The sequence below is a fragment of the Corvus hawaiiensis genome, chromosome 3, assembly GCF_020740725.1.
Source record: "Corvus hawaiiensis isolate bCorHaw1 chromosome 3, bCorHaw1.pri.cur, whole genome shotgun sequence".
NCBI lineage: Eukaryota > Metazoa > Chordata > Aves > Passeriformes > Corvidae > Corvus > Corvus hawaiiensis.
In genome coordinates this window covers 119,964,132-119,989,845 of record NC_063215.1, presented here as the reverse complement: position 1 = coordinate 119,989,845, position 25,714 = coordinate 119,964,132, and the positions used below count along the sequence as shown (strand labels likewise).

Here is a 25,714-nt window from a genome sequence, read left to right as displayed (position 1 = left end):
TGATCCCAAGAATAATGCACACACTGCATTCCTAACTGGCTTTGGTTGGGATTCTTGGCACAGCAGGGAGAGAGAGCTGAGAAAATGTGCACGTCCATGCAGGGTCAGAGGCTGCCCTATGTAGGGGGTTTGCATTGTCTTAAAAACAGAGATTTCAGAATTAGGTTCAGGTCACACTATTTGGAGCTTAAAGAAAGAAACCCAAAACTCCCAAGTTTTTCTGGCTGTAGTTGATGCAGCAGCTGATTCTATTCCCCCATTTCTCTCTGCCCTTACTCCCTCTCTAAAACATCTGTTGCTGCGCGTTTATGAAAGCTGGATCCCTCTGCTACGACCCTTCTCATGACACTGTGACTCCATTTTATTCCTGCAATGTTTGGTTGTGCCCTCTGGTGGCTAATTTAACATCTGTGACACCTTGGGATATTGTTTGGAGGGTATAGTCCATATTAGTGCATAAAACCTCCTCTTTCAAGTGAATAAAGCTTAAATTGTGGTGTTGTTTGGGGTTTTTTAAATAAACTCAGTTTTGGTTTCCTGTCCTGTATTTTAACTTCATTCCTTCCTGCCTAGTTCTGCTTCTTCCATCTGGTCCTATTTCATTCAGCCATGAATTCTCTTCCTCGTTCTGAAATTCCCCTACTCCTTCTTGACTTGCTTCTAACAGAACTCAGTCATTGAAGTCTGTGAGAACTTACTCAGCTCTGTGAACTCTGGAGTAGTTCTGATGGAATAATTTATAGCAGTTACTCTCTTTTTCTTCTTCAAGTCAAATATGCCCAAGCCCCAAGTCCTTCACATCATTCACTTCTACAAGAAGCACATTCCCACATCAGTAGTGCTCCTGTTCAGTCTCTGCCCAGCTCTGCTCTTCCAGCTTTAACTTTCCTTCACTTAAAAAAAACCAAGCAGGTGATCAGCTCCTCCTACACCGTATAAGGGTCAATTGTCTTATCAGAAACTGCAATAATTGTGGCTTAGTTTTATAAACTTTTTAGAATTTCAGGACAGAAGTTTGTCTCAGTAAGTTTGTTAGAGATGGTTGTGTTTATCATTATTTCATGCACGTGGCAGCAGTGCCTGGGCACTGTTGAATTATGGATGATACTCTGTTCTGGCTTTCCTTCCTCTCATTATCAGTACTGCTGTGTCTTTCCTGCAGTGAAAGAGAAGATAGCCAGCAGTTACTTTTGGCCTTAAAATTTCATATGATATTTATAGTTTCATCACCCTGCCTATGAATGTTTCATACACAAATAATTCTCTGTACCATTTCAAGCAAAAGAAAAGAAGCATCATCTAATCAGAAATATTTCAAATAAAATGCAATGTGAATTTAGAGTGCTTGGGCTTTATGAAGTTGACTTTCATTGCCTTGTTTGATCGTCCCTATTTTCCTTGTACTTACACATAAGAATGTTTTGTGTCTGCCTTTGGGAAAGATCTGAACTCCAATCTCTCAAACTATTAGTTTGGGGGTTTTTTTTTTGTTTCATTTATAATGCATCATTAGAAATTCAGTTTGCACTGTAATTGTTGTGTTCATTGCCTGTTACATTTTCAGCTAAAGCTTTAGCACCTTTAATGCTCAGTATTGCTTCTGTACAGCTGATGGGAAATGTTTGGCATCTGTTGGGCTGGATGATAATCATGCCATTGTGTTCTGGGACTGGAAAAAGGGAGAAAAGCTGGCAACAACCAGGTAAGAATACCCACAGTTTAAAATGTCCCCTCTGATTACATTTTCCTGAATAGCATCATCCACATTTTTCCTATGAACAAGGAAGTAAAGCAGAACTCCCCTCTTGAAAACAGGATGGTGTTTCAGAGCAATATACCCAGATTAAAAACTTGGGGATGCAGAGCCCAGTGTTTGGAAATCCTGTGAACTATTTCTGTCAGGAGTTCCTCAGTCTTTCTGTTGGGAGAGCCCCGTGGGCATTGTAGCTTGTTTTGGACTTTTCAAGTGAAGTTTTTTCTTCCAGTTTCATGTCCTGGCTCAGGGCAGAAGTCATCAGAGGTGTCACTTCCTTTATGCATTCAATGGCGTGCTGGGTTCCATCACTTTCTAAAAAGAAAAGAGTTCCCTCTAACCTATCTATCTATCTATCTATCTATATATTTCAAGCACTGCTGATCCTGCCTTTCTTCTGAGCCTGCTTTTTCTGAGCTATTTGCTTTTTCAGTTGCCAACTGACAGCTCAGCCAATAACCTGACAGTGAAGAGTCCTTTGCATGAAGGGACCAGTGCTGGGAAGAGAATTGGATTAAAGTTACATGTTTGCTACTTTATACTCAAGTATTGATTGTAATAATAGTTGTTCAGTGTAGGATAATCAAACTATTTTGAGAACCTGGTTTCTGTCTCAGCCTTGGACAAAGCAAATGTGCTCCTGGTCACTGGGATTGAGCAGAACTCCTGTGAGTGTGGATGCATGTACCAGAAGGGCAAGGAGAGAATTCCATATTCTGCAACCATGTAATGTAGCATTGCTCAGTAGAAAAAAGTGCCGGTGAAAGGTTAATTTACTTTAATGGCTCCATGGTGACATGTTGCAGAAGAAACGAGAATTTCTGGTGGCAGCACTCTCTGTTAGCAGTGTACCATTGCTGAAGAAATCAGTGTTTTACTCCGTGTGTGTGTACCACAATCTGTTAGCTACACAGTTCCATCTCAGACATGCAGTTTATTAGGCAGTGAGGTTTTAAATCCGGTTAAAATCTGTGCTGGAGGCTTTGCGTAGCAACAGCCCTGTGTGTGTTGTAACACGTGACATTTTCCTGGGCTTTGCAGTCCTGGTTCTGCTGTCCCCAGACAGATTGTGCTTGACTTGCAAGCAAAGAAATACTTTATATATTCCCATGCTGACCTTTAAGCTTTTAAAAACAAGATAACGATGAGCTGTGTCACTACCTGGCAGCTGGTGCTCACAGGATAGGTAAAACATGGAGCACTCGGATTCTTTTCACCATGTAATGCTGCATGTACGTAGTGGATCTATTATTGCTAATCTGTTATCTTGAAAATATTCAGGGTCCTCACAGAGAGCAGAAAAAATTAATCTTCTAAAATGCTGCAGTTTAATCTGTTGTTTAGATTTTAGCAGCACCTAAAGGCAAGTCCCCTGTTCTGGTGAGCACAGGAGGACAGAGAGAGAGAGAGACAAAAGCCCTCATGTGGCCTTTCACACGAGAATAAAAGGACATTTCCTTGCAATCATGTGGACCCATATAAACCTGAAAAATGAGGTGTCCATTCACCATATACAGACACCCACTATGTTTATTCTGCAGTGAGATGTCGTTTTTGTGAATGGTTTTTTTTGCTTAATTTTTCTAGGCTGCTTTATCTCAGCATGACTTCTCAGGTTTTTGTTGCAATATCAGAACACACTTATTTACTTGCTTTAATTATTTCAGAGCTAAATTATACAGCTTGTTTCCCTGTCCTGGCTCTCCAGCCTCCTGTCTGGTCTCATTAAAATCCTTGTTGAATAAATTGGAATCAAACACCTCTGCACTGCAGGATGATGTGCTGCAGATGTCAAAAGTGGTCAGGACTGGTTTGCATCCAGGCTGATCCACCAAAAGGAAATCCTGAGCCTGAGAAGGGTTCCAGAACCTCATGATTTTCCAGGTCTGCTGAGCCTGTCAGGAAAAAGTGACTTAATCCTAGCACAAAACCTGCTGATGCATATTGAAAAGCTCATGGTTCCTGCTCTGGGGGCTTTATAAAACACTGACATGGATGTAATTAATGCTTTACACCTGGGAATATTTTTTGCTATGATAAAACCCAAGCTTGTAAATTCCCATAAATACATCAACAAGGATAACTTTAATTACCCAAGAACTAAACCTGGAGGTGCATGTGCTGCTGAGCAAACTGCTTCCTACACTATAATTTTAGAATTTGTGATTTTATTTTCCATCTTGAAGCACATAGATTAAACATTTCCTCATTTTTCCTGTTAGAGTATCATTTAATATTTATTAAGGTCTCATCCATTTCAATACTTACATTGACCTTTATGTCTTCTCTTAATTGCCTTGACCTTTATTGTCTGCTCCTTTGTTACGACTTAAATGAACTGAAATTCAGTGGGAGAGAACTTTTATTCCCACATTTCTGTGCTCCCCACGTGGTGTATGCTCAAATTTCTTCTGCCAGCTCCATGGGGCAAACTCCCAGGACTAAACCCTTGCAGATTAGAAATATGGCTCTCTAATTTTTGTTAGACAGGGAAATGATTTATATCAATGATTCAATTAGTTTGAAATGTTAAGTCATTTCTTGCCAAGCTTTTAAAATTTCTACCTTTATTGCAGGGGCCATAAAGATAAAATATTTGTAGTGAAGTGTAATCCACATCATGTGGACAGACTAGTCACAGTTGGGATGAAGCATATCAAATTTTGGCAGCAAACAGGTACTGTATTGAATATTTTATCTTTAATTTACTTGAGAATTTGTGATTATTTTTAAAAGAGGAACATCATGTTCTCAGTTTAAGAATTTGTTTTATTTGTTAAGCAATTTTCCAGTAACCAAAATATTGAAGGAGTGAAAACCCACCTCTGAATAAAGCAAATGTCACAATATTCCTTCCTCCTCGGAAAGAATTTCCAGCTAATTGTGTTTAAACTCTAGTCATACTATTAAGGAGTTCTCCTGAGTAAGCACCCTTGGTTCCCAGAAAATCAGGTTCTGTTTGAGGATATTTTTTATTCAGGACTGGATTTCTCGCTCTTCATGACTTTTTAGTTGTGTACACATGACACAAGTACTCAAGACTATTCAAAATTAGGTAATTTTAAGAGTTTCCTACACTTCGTACCATACTTGAAGTGTTTGAGTGGTTCAGGTGCTCTCAGATTAAAAAAAATTTTTTCTGCTTTTTATTTTAATCTTTAAGTTATTTTTGCAGTGATTAAATAGACTTGCACTGCTGTTTGCCAGATTCCATGATGGGAATGTGCATTAAGCAGCATCTTACTCCAAGAATAGCCTCTTTGCAATGAAAGTGGTGTATTTTGAATTCAGATTTGCTCAGCAGAGTGAGGACTCAGTGTGGTGTCGGCTGTGAAGCCCACAGTGCCTTGACACAAGGCCACCACTGCAGGTGATATTTTGTAATTGTGTATTTTTGTCTCTAAGCAGTGGTTCTTGGGCCTTATGGCTGCCTCTGCTTTCTGAACCAAAGCAAGGCTGTGGTGATTTGGTTCTCTGACAAGCAGAGGAGGAGCAAACCCTGCCATTTATTCTGCCAAACTGCTGCCCAATGCTCAGGGTGCCAGGGACAACTAAACCAATCCTCTAGTTGTGGTCACCGCTACAGAGAAGCAGCATGGCAGAAGCTGTTGTGGGCAAAAAACATTCTGCCAGCCATTGCAATAGTTCTTTCTGCACAATTCCTCACTGAATTTATCACTTGCTTGGAAAGACAGTCTGAAAATCTGAGCTGCTTCAGAGCTGTCCTTGCTGGGTTCACTTCCTTTGATTGTGCAGTGAATTCTGGATTTCCATTATCTGCTGCACCGTAGGCAGCCACAGGAGATCTTGGGGTCAAACATTTGTCCTTTACAGCACTGTGGCTACAATCCCACGTAGAAAAAGCCTTGTGCTGGTGTTGCAGGTGGAGGCTTCACCTCCAAACGGGGCACGTTTGGGAGTGCAGGGAAGCTGGAGACGATGATGAGCGTCTCGTACGGGCGCATGGAAGAGCTCGTGTTCTCTGGGGCTGCCACTGGGGACATCTACATCTGGAAGGAGACCCTGCTGCTGAGGACAGTGAAGGCCCATGATGGACCTGTGTTTGCCATGCATGCACTGGACAAGGTATTTACCACCTTCCTTCATGTTGATTTTTGTTACAGTAATGGATTTTAGAGGGGTTTGTGATTAAAATCACAAAGACAATAGGAATGAGTTCTGTTATTTGATAGACCTGGATTTGTAAACACCCTGTTCCATGTGCTCGTACCTGACCAACAGCTTTCTGCCTTCTAAAAATGGAGAACTTATTTCTCACTCTGCTCAGGAGTGTCATTTTCATGTTTGTGTAAATTGCAGAAGAGTAACAGGTAACATTCATTGCCTCTTCAACCCGATCCCAAAAATTACTGTGCATTAGCAGTTTCCAAAATATGAAACATGATCTTCTAATAGTATTATCGCTGTCTCTTAGTCAAGACTTTAGATATCCAAAGGTTTTGGGTTTCGAGTTAACTATTCCAGATATCAAAAGAATTCTCCTTCGGTTGCATCAATACATCTATAAAAGAAATTATGGCAAAATACATTATTTGCATCACGTTAATGAGCTGAGGACAAAGTTTTGCCCTTGGCAGTTTGAAGATAATGTTGATAATGGAATATCCCTTTTGAGGTTATGCTTTCAACTGTAGAAGTAAAGGATGAGAAGAATGTTAGCTATTAACATTTTTATATATCAAGGTCAATTAAGATCCCTGTGGCTCAATCCTTTCTGGCCCTAATTGATTGTTCCCAGCTTTCCCATCAATTTTTCTATTTGATCTTGGCACTGAACATCCTCTTCACTTAGATTTTTGTTGGTTAGTTATTTATGCTCTTTTGCATTCACTTGGCCCAGATAATCTACCCAGGGAATTAATGAGAGAATTGGTCCCTGATGCATTATTAGAACTCGGGTTGAAGCATCTGTTAAGTCAATTGAATTTGGAATAACTTGAGAAGCTGTTATTGCCTCTTCTAAGGGCAAAACATGTTTTTTTCCAAAGCTCATTTCTACATGCAGGCAAATGTCCTGGTCCAGCATTCCTGTTTACTACAGTGTGTGCTCCATATGGTTGTAAATCTTTATAACCTTAGAAAAGCAGCTCTAAATCTTGTCCACTTGAATTTTTCCCTCATAGGTACAGGCTCCAGTGTTTTTAGTTTGACACATGAATAAAGTGCAGGGGAGACTTTACTGTGCCTTTGGACATGTCCTTTTGAATCTCCCCCTATGAGTGCTGACATCTGTGTGTGTTTTCCTGCTGTGATTGTGCAGGGCTTTGTAACGGGTGGAAAAGATGGAATTGTGGCCCTTTGGGATGATACGTTTGAGAGATGTCTGAAGACATATGCTATTAAAAGAGCAGCACTCTCTGCTAGTTCTAAAGGTATTGTTTTTCAGTGTGTTTTAATAAGGACTGTGTGCATGGAGGGCGGTACAATGGTAGTAAAAGGGTAGTGCTGGGTGTCAAATCTTACCAGAACGCAAAGGGAACAGCAACACACCACTTACTCTGTGCTGGGATTTTCTGGTTTGATCCATGTAAGATGTATTTCTTGTACTCCTTGTCATTTATTGTTCGTTCTACTATTCCCTTCTCTATTTCATGATGTTGAGCTTTGTTTTCATTGGTGAAATGATTTTAAGGAGAAATGTCCCCAGCCTTGAGTTTGGCAGTTCCAAAGTCAATCCAGTTTCCTTGGCTGGCCACATTCCCTGTGGTGAGAGCAAGGGCCCTGTGATTTGGAAAGACCTGTTAAATTCCCCAGACCTGAGTGTGGAAGTCTGGGAAGGGATATTCACTTGTAATTACAGAATTAGTCCAAGGTGCTGGAACTCCTGAGCCCCTTAGACCCTGTCATTGTTAAAGCAATAAAATAGCCATCTTTATGTTGCCACTAGTACAGACAAACTCCCCTCCCTCAACAGTAAGGAATCCATGAATTATCTGGAAGTTTGATCAGGCAATTGTATCTCATGTTCATGATTTTAAACAGATTTGAATTATATATAAACTGCAAATAATATGAAATGTAAAAAAAAAAAAAAAAAAAATTTAGTATCTTGTGTTCTTCAGGTTTACTTTTAGAAGACAACCCCTCCATCCGAGCCATCAGCCTGGGACATGGGCACATCCTGGTAGGAACTAAAAATGGAGAAATACTTGAAATTGATAAAAGTGGGCCTATGACTCTGCTTGTTCAGGTACTGTGTGGATCTTCCATAGCAAACTATTTCCTGTATTTTTTTAAAATGCTGGTTCTCTGGTATTCTTTTTTCAGTAAATTTTGGTCACGTGAAGTAATCCTTCAAATTTGTCTTGCCTGCATGACTGCCTTACTAACCAAGATGTGTGAGGTTGTGTTTTATAAAATACTGAACTCATTCACTAATGCAGATTGAGAGTAGTAAGAAATTATTTAACCTTGATATGCAGTGCCAGCAAACTGTATGCAAGCTGAAGGAAAGCTGGAAAAAAGCAGGAAGAGTGATTAACAAGTTGGAAAACTGAGAATCTGAGGCAAGAATAAAACGAAGTAGTGTATGTTGTGCAAACAAGGATCTAAAAAAGGACATAAACTTTGAGGATTAGCCAATATTAGGATGTCTGGATAAGGTCCTGTTTGGGGTGTAACTGTTCCCTATTCATCTCAAGCTTGGAAAAGAGAGTATTGGAAGAACAGGAATTACAGCCAGTAGCAGTGGAGGGGACTACGGAAGAGTATTTTAGACAGCTGTCAGGGGAGACAGACGATGTTCAGGTCTTTTGAATGTGGAAAGCTTTGGAGGGAGGAGATGGTGAAGGGTTTATTGCCTGGGACTTGTGAAATGAGGCAGGGCAAGGTTAGAACACGTTACACGGCCCCAAATGCGTTATTTTCTCTTGTGTGGAATGCTCTCCTCCAGGGCCATATGGAAGGAGAAGTGTGGGGCTTGGCAGCTCATCCTCTCCTGCCTGTGTGCGCCACCGTGAGCGACGACAAAACGCTGCGGATCTGGGAGCTCTCATCGCAGCACCGCATGCTGGCAGTGAGGAAGCTCAAAAAAGGTAATTCTGCTCTGGCCAGGCCCTGGGGCAGCCGTGGATCCCTCTGTTCCTCTAACAGCTCCCTCTTTGCTTTCAGTGCACATCACGGGCATTAATTGGGGAGGCAAAGGACACAGTCATTAAGAAATTGGGAGCACAGGAAATAAATTATCTTTGGCATGTGTCAAGTCAGTGCAAAGGGAAGGAAGAAGAAGGACTGTAATCTATTGTAATGAATAATAATAAAATGAACTTCCCCCAGTTTCAAGGGGAATGAATTGACCTCAGAATCACTTTCCTTCCTAGGAATACTTAAGGCCGGTATGTTTGTTGCTGACCTAAAAGATTTTCCTTATAAAGACAAGTGTACAATTTCCTGCATGTTGAGCACTATCAGCCTTCGGTGCCAATATGAGCTTTACCTGTTAAACCAGCTTCTCTAAAATGAACACTTTTCCTGCCCTCTCCTCTGTATAAAATTAGATGAGCTATGTTGAAATGTTGCCTTCTCAAAATTACTCTTTATTTTATTAGTTTATTGATATCCTTCAGGAAATTTTACATTGTTCATTTTCAGTGACAGATCAGGAGCACAGGAGCCCTTAACTGGTTGGGGTAAAACAGAGTTAAATGTTTTGGAGAGGTGAATTTGGGGAGGGATGAGGATAGCTGTAGGGAAGAGTATGGTTGGGAATAATGCTGAGGCAGAATTACACTGCCCTTAATGAGTCTTTGAATCTTCCATCTGGATTTCCTTTCTGTACATGTTTTAGGATTTGTTTTATTTCTGTCACTGGAGTGTTTAAAATGTAGCTGGAAGGTGATATTTTCTCATAAACCTGTTTCAAGAGGGATCAGATCAGCATTGTCAACTCCAGAGCACCCTGTACAGAGGGAACATTCCCATGTAGCAAAGCATTGATCATGGCCCTCTGTAACATATAGGTTTTAATAAATAGCAAGTCTATTTTAAAACTGTAGACTTGATGTAAAAACCTTTCAGTTGCAGTTCATCGTTGGTTTTCTCAGCCGCAGTTTTTAAGCCTTGAGAGACTCATTCCCACGTTCCTCCATAGGCGGGCGCTGCTGTGCCTTTTCTCCCGACGGGAAAGCCCTGGCAGTCGGGTTGAACGACGGCAGTTTTCTGGTGGTGAATGCTGACACTGTGGAGGACATGGTCTCTTTTCATCACAGGAAGGAGATGATCTCAGATATAAAGTTTTCACGAGGTACAACCAGATGTTAAGGTGGGAGTGTTTATCTTGGAGTTCGTTTCTCTTGTCTAGACAAGGTTGAATGTTGTGCAGGAAGGCTGGCTTTGTGTGTGTTCTACTGCCTCGAATACTTTACAGTTCCATGTAGCTGTGTGCTGTGCTACAGCAGGCCCACCCCTGACTGGTGAATTCACTACGGTGGTGAAAATCACACCAATATTAGTTAGAAGCTGTGCCCTTTAATAACCTCAGTGTCTCCTCCTTACAGAATCAGGAAAGTACCTGGCTGTGGCTTCCCACGATAACTTTGTAGATATTTACAATGTCCTTACCAGCAAAAGAGTCGGCATTTGCAAAGGTGCCTCCAGCTACATCACCCACATCGACTGGGACTCCAGAGGTAAAGTGTTGGCCAGAGATACAGACTGGAAATACCCATAAAATGGAATATCAGGAAACTGTTCCTCTCCAGTTATTGAGATCAGCCACTGATGCAAATGCTTTTTCCCCATGGAGCACTGTATGGATCCAGTGCAATTACATTTGTTGGTATCCAATTTCCTTTCCTTGCTGAGCTCTGCATGGCAACCCCTGCAAGAAGCTAGAGCCTGACTGTCACAGCTAATTAAGTCCAGCAGAATCCGTAATGAGCTCATGCCAGTGAGCCTTCCCAGAGTGGATGTGATTCTGTGTGGGGCCACCTGTGTGCCTGAGCCCTGTCCCTGCTGTGTGCCAGTCCCAAAATATGGTGTGACCCACTGGCAGCAACACCACAGCACCTCCATGGGCACAGCAAACTTCCCATCCCAGGACAGCTTGGAGTGGAGCCGACTCTGCCAGAGGGGCAGTGCAGAAGGGATAGGAGCTGGCAAATGTTCCACTTTTGGCAAAGCCGCCTTGTAAAATTGTTAGGAAAATCAGTAGCACATGGATTTATTTTTGACTTCCATTAGTGTGATGATGAAACACAAGCAAAATATTCCCTGTCAGCAGAAACTGATATGCTGCGAGACAGCAACTTCTTAAGGATATTGGATGGTATTTAAAATATTACTTATTCATTGAACCAGAGGATAGGACCCTTACAAGTGATTCTAAGCATCTGTGTTCTTTTGCTATGAGTAACTTTCTGGAGAAGAATTTCTTAATTTACCCCCAGAAATCTTTTCACTCAATCAAAAGAAAGTCTTTAGTAGTCATAATAATTAATAAGATTCATAATGAACTCCCCTTTTGTGTCCAGGAAAGTTATTGCAAGTCAATTCTGGTGCCAAAGAACAACTATTTTTTGAAGCACCGAGGGGGAAAAGGCATATTATAAGAATTGCTGAGGTATGAATTATGTTTACTGGATTATTTTTACTATGAAAGTTATCTTTAAGAATTGTCTTCAAATGGTGTATTTTTTTTCCTTTTATAATGCTATATTTGCAGTGGTTAGAATTAGAATTATTTAATCATTCCACAGTGTCTTTCCTAGCATTTGTAAATGGCAGAATGTGCAGCTTTCTGCTTGTATCTCTAAATTTATTATTGTTTCTTTATTAGCAGCCATTTGCCATAATCCCCTTTCCCAAAGTCACCTGTTTTCTGTGTAACCAGTCACATACAGGCTATAAACCACCTTCAAACAGCAGGATCTGGCTTTTCATCAACTTGATTATTTGTGGCCTGTACTTCTGCTACAAAACTGCCGATGTTTAGCACCTCAGAAAATCTTTAGGGAGATTTGTATTCAAATCGTGCTCTGCCTTGGGAACACAGGACTGTTCAAAGTGTTAAGCCTTTGGATGAAGATACACAGTTTGTGTTAACAAGCTGGAACGAGCACAGTTTCTTAAGAACTAAAAAAATGAAAATAAAAATTAATATCAAACATAGGAAACTATGCATATGACACTAGTGTGTATTTGGTATGTTTGAAGTACGAAGCCTTCTTTTGGGGGAATTTTGCTTGCAGATAGAGAAGATTGAATGGGACACCTGGACATGTGTGCTTGGTCCCACCTGTGAGGGAATCTGGCCCATGCACAGCGATGTCACCGTTGTCAATGCAGCCAGTCTCACAAAGGACAGAACCCTCCTGGCCACGGGAGACGATTTTGGGTTTGTGAAGCTCTTTTCCTACCCAGTGAAGGTAAGAAGTGTATTTATTTCAGTAATTGGAAAGAAAAGTAAGGAAGACGCTGTTCCTGGGGTGTCAAGCTGCCAGCTGGGGGATTCTCTGTGCTGCAGGGCCAACATGCCAAGTTCAAGAAGTACGTGGGGCACAGTGCCCAGGTGACCAACGTGCAGTGGCTGCACAACGACTCCGTGCTGCTCACTGTCGGCGGTGCCGACACCGCGCTCATGATCTGGACCAGGGAGTTCCTGGGCATCCAGGAGAGCAAGCTGGTGGACAGTGAAGAGTCAGACACTGATGCAGAAGAAGATGGAGGTAAAGAGGATTTGTTTCAGTCTTCCTTGCCTGAATCAGAGATTCACACAGGCATTTAACTTGAAGCTTTGCTGTACTAAATTTCAGCGTAAGGAGAGCTTGGTAGGATTTGTTTCCTTCCTTTTATTGGTGCAGATCTTCTTGTTCTCTACTTTCCTGCTATGAAACAAGAATAGTTTGTTTTATTCTATGTTTTATTTTTCTAAGGTTATGATAGTGATGTTGCAAGAGAAAAAGCAATTGACTACACCACTAAGATCTATGCAGTGAGCATTCGAGAAATGGAAGGCACAAAACCCCACCAGCAGCAGAAGGAAGTGTCAGTGGAAGAGAGGTATGTCCCACAAAGGCTTTTGCTTTCAAGTGTATGCTGCGCCCTTTTGCATCTCTTTTCATGCAACTAAAATTAGTCCTTAGAAGTAAGACAGGGATTTTGAAATTCACCAGACATTTAAAATGGTGTTCACAGAGTACAAAATGATAATACCATGGAGAAAAACACGTGTATATAATGCATCTGGGAGTGTTGCGTTCTTTTCTGCAGTTCACATGAGCATTTATATTCTCTCCTAACTAGTGTATGTCTGTAGCAGAGCACTTGTGATAGTGGTAAGCTTGTAAATATTTTGTGGTTAAGGCTTTGGGTGGTCCTTTTATTGGAAGGTTTTCAGTCACATGTAACTGTGTTGGGTTGTCACCGTTAAAGCTGGAATTTCCCAGGGCACATGCTGGCCTTAGTCTGAAATACTCTAAAAAAAATTAGCTGGAAGGGGAACAGTGTTGGAAAGGGCAGCAAAGAAAAGAGGTAAGAGCTAAGAACAGAGGATGAGTCCAGTGAAACACAGACCTAAAGGAGGGGGTGGTAACATCTGATGGGACAGAACAGGAGCATCTGTAACTGGTAAAGTATATTCCCCCTCAAAATCTGGAGCAGTAAATCCTTACCTGTGAATCCAGCTGGTGACTCAGCTGGTGAATCCGTTCTCTTTTGCTGGAGTATTTTCTTAGAAGTGATCATTCTGCTGTCAGGACTTTCCTTGCTCTTGCCCCCACACTGGGCACTGGCACAAAGGGCTGCTGTGGGTTAGCCCACAGAAAGGATTTCAGCTAAGTTGTTCTGTTACTGCAAGAAACAAAATGCAGTTAATAATACTTCCTGATGTTATGCAAGCCTTGGAAAAATAAGTTTCTGTCTTTAAAGCTCTCAAGGGATGCAGTGCTGAACCTCTTGGACAGAAAGTAATTAATAATTTTGCTCAGTAAATGTGCAAAATAGGAGAATTGGGTGTGAAATGTGGGATATGAACTATAAGAAAAATGTTGCACCCATTTTTTTTATCACAATGTCTTAATGATACCATGCAGGAGGAGGATCGGTGTTTTTTACAATAAAATGTTGGACAATAACCTTTGCTTTTCCCTTTCTTTTAAGAATATCTCTTTTCCTCAAATAAAGAATTTGTTCCTCCATTTTTCTATAAAAAGGCATCATGTATCATCTGGTAAACATAAATGTTTGCAAGCTGAGTTTAAAAAGGAAAATTATTATTTTATTTTGGGTGAATTGCTAAATTGTTATAGGAATAATAAGTGCCAGTGGCACACAATGCCCAGATGCTTCACACCAGAAACCCTTGTACCCTCCAGCTGTTTTATTCTGCTTTGATGATGCAAAAGCAACTGTCGAATGAGTTTAATTGACAGATTAAGCTGGTCTTTAAAATGTCTTGTGCTCATGAATTACCAACAATTTGAGCAAGAGCATCAGTGTCTTGTGCAGCTTTTCAGCACCATTTCCAGTCCAGGAGTGAAAATCACCCTTCAGGTCCCTGGGAAACCTCCCTTCTCTGCATCCATGGCTGTGCTGTGTGGTGCCACAGGGTCTGGAGCCTGTCCTCATCCTCAGCCCCTCTCAGGGAGAGCAGGCCGTGTTTATGCAGCACCACAAAGCCCTGTGGAAGCTGGAAGTTGCTCCAGTGTTTCCACACCTCCCACTCTGCTGGTGGCTGGTGAAATGGGGAGGCACCTCCTCTGCAGTGAGGTTGCCCCTGACTTCCAGAATAGTCCCTTCACAATGGCTGCACATTAAAATAGCATTCCAAGGGAATAACCTATCCCGTTTTATATCCCCAAGTTCTGGACTGAGGAGAGTAAAAAGCAAGGTCTTAAAATTTTCCCTATCTTTGTTCTTCTTGCTGTCTCTGTGTCATCAACAGTTTTGTGCTTCATTCTAAACTAGGTTAAAAACAAACCCTTATCGCTGTCCTTGCCATCTTTTCTGCTTGAGGGTCACAGCTTTTGTGCACATTTTTATATTCTTTTTAAATTACAGCTGCTTCAGTACAATCACACCTTTGGTATTTGGAATTTGCTGTTTTGATAAATCTGACAACAAACCCCATAATTTTCATATGTCAGTCATTAGGCAAAGATAAATTGACTTCCCTTTCTTCAGGGGATAAATATAAATTGTGAGACTTTATAGGGAGATAATCAGAAGCAGCAACTTTATGGTGAAGTGCCAGCAAAACTGTGCTTTCTGAGGGTATTTTGCTTGGATAGGGCCTTAAGCTGTGAAAGGTGCTGTGTTTTGGGTGCAGTAAGATGGGATTGATGTGTTGGTTACTGCAAGACTGCGATTCCTGGTCACAGTGGTACAATGTGTGCACAATTCCTGCAGAATCTTGGCACTGCCAGTTGTGAGTGCCTCAGGCTAAAGCTGTCTTCTCTGACAAGACATATTAAGTGTGAGGGAAGCTTCATACCTGTGCCAGATTCCATCTCCTCTGAGAACACAAAAGAACAGAGCAGCTGGAAAAGGGTTTGTCTGCCCATGACAGAGTTCTGGAATCCTTGGGCTGGCTTTTCTTTGCACCTCCAAGGGTCCGAAGTGACAGTCGATCAAGCCAGGTGAAATGGAAAGTCTGCAAGTACTCAACTGTTGGTGTTCAGAGAAATCCTAAATGTTCAGGGAAATCAAGGCCCAAGTCAGCAGGTCTTGAGGCTGTGAAGTCTTGAAATCTCTGTGCACAGGGCTGAGCGAAGTGGCAACAAGGAATCTTGGAGGCAGCTCCCAAAGCTTTAAATTTTCTGCCAAGGCACAGCTGAAGTAGCTCTCCCGGTCCCTCCAGGTTTGAAGAGGGGAACCCAGAGGATGTGTCGCATTCTCTTTCAGGCAGGCATGTGGGGAAACTTGTTAGGCTTTTGAGGAGGAAGATTTTCTGGAGGAAGTATTCCTAATTTTTCCCTTTGTGATTGCCATACGTCTGTCTGAAGACCCAGTGACTGTGCACTTAATGGCTTTTGTGCGCGGAATACTCTGGTGTTGGTAACTTACTGTAACTTACTGTGCACATGCTGAAAACTATGGGACAAGCTGGCAGGCCCCTTAGGACAGAAACCGTGAGTTAATCCCAAGGCCTGGAAAACTGCTGGCTCCCTTCACTGCAACATGCAATGAGGATCTAGGAAGTGTCCCCTGTGCTGTGTTTTCATTGTGAGTCTGAGAAAGGAAAAATTGTGAAGGTGTAGTGAGAAGAAACTCGGAATTAAGCAAGTTTAAATTAAGGAAAGGAAAAAAAAAAAGAGAAAAAGCAAGCTTTGGGTTTAAGCAAGAAGTAGGAATAGCTGGGGCTGCTGCTCTGAGCTGCTCCTTGGGGGCAAAGGCTTGGAGCTCACTGGGGTTTTTTCTTTTAATAGTAATGCTTAGAGGGTAAACTGTTGCTGAAGTTATTTTCCAGCTTACATAATCAAACACGCTTCAAAGGTGCCATGTGGCACCTCTGAGACAGGTCCCTCTGTTTAATCTTTCTGTTTGCTGGAATAAGCTTGCAGGACTCTGTGTTTCTCTAATAGAAAGCGGTGAATCTGAAAAACTCCGGGTAACTTATTTCTCTAGAAAGAACAAATCATTGTTTGATTCAGGAGGAGTTTGGTCTTGGGAACTGTGATGGGACTCCTGAGAAGATTGCAAGTGTAGGGTTGGGAGCTGAACTGTACAATGATTTATACAAACTCAGGAGTAATAATAAGGTTTTCCCTTAGAAAAGGAGAGCCCTTGATGAAATTTATTTTTCCTGTCTAACTTGAACGTAATTAAAATAATCATGATTCTGCAAGTATCTTGGAGGAGCGTAGAAGTTACATGATAGATTTTACTTGCAGGATTTGAATCAAATCACGGCCTGGTATTTTTGGGGGAATCCAACATTTCCTGTCTCTATCAGCAGCTACAGCTTTAGGATGGCAAAGTGGCAGGAGACTTGAGGCTGAGGGACAGTTCTAAAATGTCTTGCAGTTGTATTGGTGCGTTTGGTTAAGATCATTAATCGATTGTTGTTTCTCTCTCCTCTCCCCGACCTTGTTGTTTTTCTTCTCCCTTTCTATGTCTTCCCTCCTCTGCTCCCCCCTTCTCTCCCTCTCTGCCTCTTTGGCTGGCACCCCTTGCCGTGCCCGTGGTGCAGGAGCGGGGTGCCCTCAAGAAGGGCTGCAGGACCAGTCTCGCGGGGTGGGAGCTCCCAGCGCGGCGCTCCCACTCCTCGGGACCCCCTGGCCACTGGTGGGACTGTCCCAGACAATCCAGGACAATTGTAAGCTCTGCTGTGTCACAGAGGAATTGTGCTATTTCAGAAAAGGGCCAGTTTTTGAATTAGGACCGTTTTAACCAAGAGTTGATACGATGAGAAGTAACATGAGCTTGCTGATGATTGTATTGATGTTACTAATCCTAAAGGCAAAGATCTGTTTGCATTTGGCCTCCTACTAACCCCTAACACACCCCCTGCGTCTGCAGCTCTCCTTTAGCTCAATTTGCATGACTCCACATGAGCCCTGGTGATGGGAACTCCTTCAAAGCAGGTGGAATGTGTAGAAAAACAAAAAGCAGCATTAGCATGTTTGTCCGGTTTTCTGTTTTCTCAGCACCCTGGCTTGTCTCACTCTCCATGAATTACCCACCTCAGAGCCTGGTCTCCATCATGGTGTTTGCCTCATGTATAATCATGTGTCCTGATAAAGATGAGAAGTTAAATATCTTGGATTTTTCTGTTCAAATGTTACTCTTTAGATTATTGATTTCTCTAAAACGATATGAACTGACTTATTTAAGTTTTCAAAATAGCCCCCCCAAGCCTTTGCACCATAAAGTGAATGATTAGACATATGGTTACAGCCTTGGTTCCTGTACCTTTACACACACACGTCTGTGGGTGCAGTGCAAAAGTTTTGAGTGTGAAATCTGTGTTGTATTTATGTGTAGGTGGGGACTATTCAAAATGTATCTGGAAAAACACATCCTTGGAGTGGAGAAAATAACTTTGGGCTTATTCCGGCAGAAAGCCACTCTTTGAGCATGAGGTGCATCCTTTGGAATATTCACTTTTACTTTCTCAGCAGCATTATGTCAAGTTAATGCACCGTGAATGCATTTGACAGCCTGCTGCTTTCATCCCAGTTGTCCCCAAGGCTTGTACACATTGTGACTGGTATTTGTCAGTCCCTGCCAAGCAGCTGAACTCAGAGTCAATCTCACTGCTCGCACAGGTCAGCACAGAGCTGGCCCAAAGGTCTTCTCTGTTTGTGTGACACTCGGGGGGGTGGAACTGAAGGATGCCAACGTTGCCGTGTGTTTCCAACATTTCTGTCTCCGAACCTGAGTGCTCTCTGCACTGAGGGTGATGTGAAAAATTCAGCTTTTCTGAGGGCTGTTGTTTGAGAAGTAGTCCAGGACTGATGGAAAAAGCCGTGTTTCTTGTGTTTTGTCATGCAGAGGGGGGATCTGCCATATACGATTGGTTCAATGTTTTTATTTACACAATACAGCTGCAAAACATACTGAAACTTATGCAGGGAATACCAAAACAACTAGAAAAGACTGTTCCTCCAGTGTGTGAGGGACAGCATGTCCAGAGAGTCCAGAGTGTGAGGGAAAGCAGGTCCTGGTGCAGCAGGGCCGGTCTGTGGTACAGGAGTTGTTTAGGGAACAACTTCCCAGGGTGTCCAGAGCAAAGGCCCTCAGGTTTCATTCCAAAGTGATTGCCCTCGTTACTAATTGCTGGAGTGCTCCTTTCACTGGACACTGGGCTGGAATGACCTGGGAATGCAGTGACCAGCTGCCCTGACAGGCTGTGACAATGGCTGGCCCTATCGAAGTCCTGCAGTAGTTTTTGATTTTTTTTTTAATTTTTCTTTTTTTAAAGAGTGCATCAGCATACACGTGAAGTTATAAGTATTGTAACCATGTAAGGCTTTTTCAGTGCTTTAAAAAAATAATTCAGTTTGCCACTGATGTTTCTCTCTGGTTCTGTTTGAGCTTTGCTCTGATCTGCTGTATTTGAGAGTGAGATATTTTCATGTTGGATCCTATTCGTTTTGTTGTCTTATGATAGCTACAAAGTGTTAAGAAAAAGTAACAGCAGGAAAACTTGTATGTAAAACTGCTATGTATGTTGGAATGGGAAAATCCAAGGCTTTAGAATTTACAAAATCTTTTAATCCCTTCTCTAGGAAGGGATTAAAAAAAGCTCAGGGAATTTCTCAGCAGTTTGGGGGCACTTGGGAGTCCTCTCCTGTCACTGGGCAGGACTTTTTAAAAAAGGCACTTTTTAAAGCTGCTTTTGCATATTTTCTGAAATGAAAAGTATATTTTTTAAATCTTGGATTTTTGTTCTATTACCCAACCCTACTACCCTGCCTCTCCTTGAACCTTGCTTTCTCTTCTCAGGAGCAGTCCTGCTCATGTTTGTGTAGATCCAAGTGTGTTCCCTCTCCAGTTTGCAGCCATGTAAATCCGTATCAGTCTCCCTTTTGTGCTCTAAGCTTTTCCCTACCCATTCCTGCTGGCTCAGCCTGTCACCTTCTGGGTGGCAGGACACTCCTGTCCATCTGTCCCTGCTCCAGACCTTGTTGGCCCCTTTCACGTGCTGCTGCTTCTGGAGTTCCCTTGCTGTTCCCACCGGCCTCTGAGCAGAATGCTTGTGTTCTCCCCAGTTTATTCCCACTGCAGGCAGCATCTCCAGCCAGACAGCAGTGATGGCCTGTGCCCTGGAAACAGGAGTTGGTTATATCCCCTCCCTCACAGAATTTATCATAACAGTTTTTGATCTGCTTTTTCTCTCCTTTATTTTCCATCTAAACAAATGTAGCTTCTTCTCCCCGCCCCCCCCCCCCCACCCATAGTTTGGCCCTGTTCTTTAAGATCCCATCTCTTTTCTCCCTCAAGGTGCCTCACACTTCCAAAACCCCATTCCCTCAGCCCAGCTCTTGTAGTGTCCACCTGTTGTTCTCCATCCTGGTGCTGCCTGTCCACCCCACCCCTGACTGGGCTCCTCTCCCTCCATGGCTGGAGGGAATGTTCACTCACACCTTTTCACGTTTCTGCATGAAGGTGGTGCTGAGGTTTTGTCGCTGTGGGTCTGGAGTTCTATCCCTGTCTGACACCTGTGTGTACTCGTGTGAGAGCATCCTCAAGATTGCCATGAGTAACAGAAATCTTCTCTGCTGTATTCACAGTACCCAAAGAACTTGAGACCCTCGAATGTCTGACTGTGTCTTATCTTTCCCGGAACTGCTCCATCCCATAACGTAATCTAAGCGCGTTTGTTTTAAACTGCTGCAAAGAAACCGTTAATGCTTGTGTTATGTTTTAACTTGCTGTCCTTTGGAGGCAGGGAATTGTCAAGTAAGTACTGATGGGGAGCCCAGCAGAGGCCTGGATTGCTGGGAATGTGCCATGCAGGTTGCACAGGTCCAACAGGGCAAAGGGATGTCGTTTGCTGCAGTGCAAATTTCTTGTCTTGGCAGTGTCACCTTCTGTATCAAAACAAATTAGGTGTAGTCACAGGCTTGTTAAAAGTGAAATGACTTTTAAAATGTGAAGAATGTGCTGCTTTGTTTGTTTTATTGAGATAGTGATGAGGCAGTGAATGCACACGTGTGTATATATACATGGCTATGTATATATCAATGCACACAACATCTGTGCTTGTGTGTGCTGTGAGTAAATATCTATAAAAGTATCTGTGTGTGTGTGTCTCCAAATTAAGCCTCATGCTTACAATCTAGTGACTATCAAGCATGTCACAGTGGTAGTGCTCTCTTGCTTTCGTGAAGTATTTTGGCTTGCTCTTGTCATAAACTTTGATATTCCTAGGTAAAGAAATGTGGAACTGATCCAGTTTGAAATGATACTAAAACAGAAAAAAGCATACAAGAAAACAATTCTTTTCCTAAGTGCCAATTCAGAGGCCCTCATAAATCTGAGCTGAAATGAAATAATTTATTTTGTTTTGTAATAACTTCCCCTGTCCCTTCCCTGCCGGTAACAGCACCGCTGCTCAGTCCTGCTCCACCCAGGGTCACCCCAGGGGACACGAGTGACCACTTTCTGAGGAAATAAAGGTACTTGTTCCTGTGGACAAGGCAGGACAGGCTGTCCTGGGAGTGACTTGGCCTCCCCACAGCAATCGTGGGCTAAATTGCATCTGAACTGGGATAGAGAACAATCATCCATTGTGTGCAATCTCAGCAGTGCTTAGGAGACTGTCAGCTTCCTACCAGTTCCTCTCTGTGTGGCTCCTGAAAGTAAACGAGCCGTGGAGTCCCGTTCTGCTCCGGTGCAAAGTGTACAGGAAGCTCGGATGTAGCTTCCCTTTCCCCTCCATCCCGTAGGATCTTTAGCTCCGAGTCTGCCCAGGGATGCCAGGTGCGATGTTTCCGGGTCTGTGGACTGGTGCACTCTTTGGTTTCTGTTTTAGTTCTTGCTGGCATGCTTGGATAGCACGTGTTGTGCCCAAGGAATGACTGCTGCGCTCTGAAAGTGCTTGTGCATGAGTCTTGTGCTCAGAAGTGACACCTAAACTCTATTAAGTTTCTTGCTTGGCTTTATTTGCTGCTTACAAGGGGATCAAGGTAACTCTTTCACTCTCTTCATGTCACGGGTCACCTGCTGATGTGCTTGTTGGTCCTTGGTGTGCCTGAGCAGTGGGTTGGATTCGTTATGTCCAGCTGTGCTCTGTCTCAGAGCTCAGGTTTTCCTGCTGCCCATTCCCACAGTGCTCAGTCCCCACTGTGCCTTTAATACCTTCCATGAAAAATCCAGCTCCAGAAAAAGCAGCTCCCTATACACAAAAGGGAATTCATTCATCTCCAATTAATTCTTTGCAAAATGGGAATTACTGGTAGTTACAGTCTCAGGACAGGAACAACTTTCACAGCGTATGGAATGTAATAGCAAGGTCACATTTTTCTGGAATCATAAGCCCTGGGAATGCTTTCCAAGTGCTTCCCTTAGCTCTGTCCCTCTTTTCCCAGCAAGATCAATAGCAGCAGCAGAGGTTATCTGGCCTTACAGACCGTTTGCACACTTCAGATTTCATCTCAGCCTGTGTTCTGCATTTGTCTCTTTAGCTACTTTTAGCAACTGTAATTATATAAAAAAGCTTTGCTGGCCTTAGTCTCCTAAATTCCCTTGGATGAATGACTTGTGCATTTAAATGCAACCATTTTATTTTTAATATGATTTTGAGAAGATTTTATTGAAGCCATGTCAAGGTTTTGGGATGGGCCTTCTCAGAAGAAGCAAGGCTGGGCAGAGGTCAACTGCCAGCTGCAGAAATTACTGTAGATCATTTCTGAAAGCACCAGTTTACCATTATTTCATGTCAAGGATTTTTCCATGGATTTAAATCATTATGTTTTGGGGTCTTTTGAATGGTGTAAGGTTGTTTGTTCTGCCACTCATCCGCAAAGTCTACATCAATGTTTCTGCTCTTTCTATCAAAAAGTGCAGGATTTTAATCAGTTTATTTTGCAACTCTGGAAAAAGCTCATACAGGGGGCTACTGTCCATTTGCTGCTCACACATGCTGTGATTTTGAAGCTTGTATTTTACTTTCAAACATATTGATTGTCTCTCTTTTTAAAATGTTCTTTTCAGGCCACCAGTGAGCAGAGCTGCTCCTCAGCCTGAGAAACTGCGAAAGAACAATGTCAACAAAAAAAAGAAACTGGTTGAGGTCAGGATTAATACCTTTTTAATTTCTTTAAAAGTAACGTGGCTGGGTGAAATCCATTTTGTGGCTTAGTGAAGGGCAGGTACAATCACAGAGTGTGTTCATTCCTGTGCTCACTGCTCAGTCCCAAGGGAGGTACAGCCAGGGCCAGCACTTTGGCCCAGGAAAAATCCTGTGTGGGATTTTGAATTATGGAATTTGCTCATTGACTTTGGAACTTCCCTTTCTCCCCAGACAACTTGTTTGAATTCCTACCTAATATGCAGAACAAGGAATATTCTGTGATCTGTGGGCAGTTTGCAATACTTGGTCTGTGGCTAATTGGGATTGTTCCCAGCGAGCTGTGATTGTGTTTGGGAGAGTCATTAAGTCTGGCTTCAGGGCTCCAAGGCAGTAACAACAATCCATTAACCATCCTCGGTTCCTGGAGGAAATTTCCTTGGCAACTGCTCGTTGTAAGCTGCAGTTACACCTCTGATTAATGTCTTAATTACAGAGTTACTTACGGCCTGCCCTGGCTTCCTTTAAGGACTTTAAGATCAGAATTTGGTCTGTGGAAATTTGGTAGTTTATGAGAATGATTTTTGAAAACTCTGCAAGTATGTCCTTTAAAATATCTGATACCCTATAGAAATACTAAACTGCGATGGGAAGAGTAATAAAACCAAGCCTGTTCTGTGAGTTGTATCTGTTTGGAATGAAAATTTACAGAACCAGAGCGCATTTATAGCCCCCATAATTATTAAAAAAAAAAAAAAATAGTGCAGTGCTTTAGTTGACCAATTAAAGGCTGTTGATAGCCTATGATAATGTAATACCTCAATAAATGAGCAGAATGGGGATAGCTAATTATTGTTTTATTATTCTATTGCCCCTACAAGATATTTGTAGTTGTGTAATTTAGAATCGTTCTTAAGTGCTCCAGACTCTGAAATCTCCTTGTTTCTTCTTTCATTTCACTCTTAATCTGTTTGTATTCCTGGAGCAGGAGCTGGCTTTAGACCATGTGTTTGGATACAGAGGATTTGACTGTCGCAACAACCTCCATTACCTGAACGATGGTGCTGACATTATTTTCCACACAGCTGCAGCAGGCATTGTCCAAAACCTCTCTACTGGTAATTCCACCTGAAACACTACTTGGAGATAAGAAAATGCTTTGCAAGGAAAATATTTTTAATTGAAAGTCTGAACTTTTTAATATTCCTGTGACTTTCCCACATTTTGCATCTTGATACAATAGCACAAACCCACTGTAGGTGGCTGGTGTGTCACTGGCAGGTTCTCATCCTGTGGCTGAAGGTATGGGAATGGCTTTCTCTCCCAGCAGGAGAGAGCCTGGCTGGTGAAGTGACCAGTACCCCCAAAAATGTGAGAAGCTGTAACATCCATAATTTCATTTTGAGTTGTTTTAGCAAAGCCATGCTCCAGGGAAGGGCACGTTCTGGTGCAATGCAGCCTGAGCAAGTTGCTCTTTGGAGGGGACAGAAATATTCCCTGCCTTTTGGGTAATGCAAAGGAGAAAAACCACCAAAAATCTATCTGGCCCTAAGTTGTGGCACCAACATCTCTGTGTCCTTCATGTCTCTCAGGAAAAGAGAGGAGTTAAAGGAATTTTGACTTGATTTTTTCCCATATGGTCCCAGCTATGCACTCAGCAGCTCTGCTGCTGAGGTGGGGCCCAGGGGGAAAAGCTGTCAGATCTGGTGGCCTTTGGGGACTCCAGTCCTAGTGCAGCCTCTGACCTGTGGGCTGGGAAACAAGCATGGCCCCATCTGTCCTTTCTGGGCCTGTTCCCTTGGGAGGGCTTTGCCTCCACTTGGCTTCCCACTCACTGCCTCAATTCACTGGCATTTCACTGGGAAGCCTGGGCTTTGCATTGGCAGTTTTGGTGTTTCTTGCAGTTATGGTGGCTACAGGCTGTTCTTGGGCTGATTCCCTGGACATACAGAAAATTTCCCAAATATTGTATCCACCTCTGTGTGTTGATGCTTGTGTCCGTGGCGCATTTTGGGAAGAGTGCCTGGGAATGAGAGCAGAGCAGCCATGGGCAGCATTAGTGCCCCCCACGCCCCCTGGAGAGTAGTAACAAGCTGCCCAGTAGTCTGTGCTTCTGTGTGGGCTCCTTCCTCGGTCCTGTGGTGACTCAAGTCCTGTTTGGATGTCATTAGGCAGCCAGAGTTTCTACCTGGAGCACACTGACGACATCCTGTGCCTGACAGTGAACCAGCACCCCAAGTACAAGAACGTGGTGGCCACCAGCCAGATCGGTACGTGACCCCCACAGCAAAGCTTTACTCACAGTTATCAGGACCCTGACTTATTTGGGGCTTTTCTGTGGAGGACTTTTACTTTTTGTTTGATTTTGAATAAGTAATCAAGCTCCAGGGTTTACTTAGGATTTCAATTCCATCTCTGATTGTGAGTGAATGGATTTCAGAGTTCTTTGTTGTGTAATCGTATTTCACAAGGCAAGATTTGATAAACTGCCTAATCATCTCAATCATCTGATTTATAGAATTTCTTCTTTCCTTCCTGTGTCCAAGGCACTGTTTAGCAGTGAGAATACACTGAGCATCATTTTCTCTGCAGGAATACAGGAGCTGTACAGAAAAGGCCAGAAACAGTGAGATCTCAGCAGAAGTTAGGACACGTATCAGGGGACAGTTGGGAATCCATATGTATTTGTGTGTGTATTATTTACATGGAGAGTCCTGCCAGATTCCCTAGGACCTTCTGCAGGAGTAAACATTGCATGGAGAATGCAGGATGAGTTGTCCCAAGCCTTGAGAAGGATCTGCTGCCTTTCAGCTTAGTGCTGGAATAATTAACTTTATGGAGGAGAACGGGGTCAGAACGTCTCCTCAGACCATTCCGGAAGGAGAATGGAATCCGTAACTGGAGGACAGGAGTCACTTAACAGGGGGCAGGGAATGGTAGTGATGAACACAGTGACAAACACAAACCCTCTTCTGCCTGTACTGAGCACGGTCACTTCAGCTGGAATGTGAAGGGAGCACCCAAACCCACATGTGGTGCCAGAGCTGTGCAAAGTGCTGATTTCTGGGACATGAAAATGCTCAAAGCCCTTTTCCTGGGCCCCAGGAGATCAGTGCTTCTGAGTTTGGCTGATACTTTGTGTACCTACAGATTCACTCCACTTTTTAATCTAATAATTTTTAAAGCCTGCATGCCTTTAGCATTTCTTTTAGATACCATTTTTAAAACTTAGAAGTACTAAATATTGTTGCAATATTTGTGTATAA

At 42.7% G+C, this 25,714-nt stretch overlaps 1 protein-coding gene across 11 annotated transcripts in view; it reads left to right on the top strand.

Annotated features, from left to right (window-relative positions):
• Nucleotides 1-25,714, top strand: part of EML6 (EMAP like 6) — a 90,609-nt gene that overhangs the window by 53,830 nt on the left and 11,065 nt on the right. For 6 of the 11 annotated variants that reach the window (XM_048297021.1, XM_048297024.1, XM_048297025.1 and 3 more), the window contains exons 17-34: nucleotides 1,609-1,702; nucleotides 4,330-4,430; nucleotides 5,637-5,839; nucleotides 7,035-7,146; nucleotides 7,837-7,964; nucleotides 8,667-8,808; nucleotides 9,864-10,016; nucleotides 10,270-10,401; nucleotides 11,245-11,333; nucleotides 11,962-12,138; nucleotides 12,237-12,438; nucleotides 12,646-12,772; nucleotides 16,902-17,027; nucleotides 20,102-20,116; nucleotides 21,337-21,345; nucleotides 22,373-22,451; nucleotides 23,437-23,566; nucleotides 24,620-24,718. In XM_048297021.1, the coding sequence (XP_048152978.1) occupies nucleotides 1,609-1,702; nucleotides 4,330-4,430; nucleotides 5,637-5,839; nucleotides 7,035-7,146; nucleotides 7,837-7,964; nucleotides 8,667-8,808; nucleotides 9,864-10,016; nucleotides 10,270-10,401; nucleotides 11,245-11,333; nucleotides 11,962-12,138; nucleotides 12,237-12,438; nucleotides 12,646-12,772; nucleotides 16,902-17,027; nucleotides 20,102-20,116; nucleotides 21,337-21,345; nucleotides 22,373-22,451; nucleotides 23,437-23,566; nucleotides 24,620-24,718 (2,118 nt within the window). The remainder of the gene's footprint in view (nucleotides 1-1,608; nucleotides 1,703-4,329; nucleotides 4,431-5,636; nucleotides 5,840-7,034; nucleotides 7,147-7,836; nucleotides 7,965-8,666; nucleotides 8,809-9,863; nucleotides 10,017-10,269; nucleotides 10,402-11,244; nucleotides 11,334-11,961; nucleotides 12,139-12,236; nucleotides 12,439-12,645; nucleotides 12,773-16,901; nucleotides 17,028-20,101; nucleotides 20,117-21,336; nucleotides 21,346-22,372; nucleotides 22,452-23,436; nucleotides 23,567-24,619; nucleotides 24,719-25,714) is intronic. The other 5 variants (XM_048297028.1, XM_048297027.1, XM_048297031.1 and 2 more) reach the window with 2 other exon arrangements.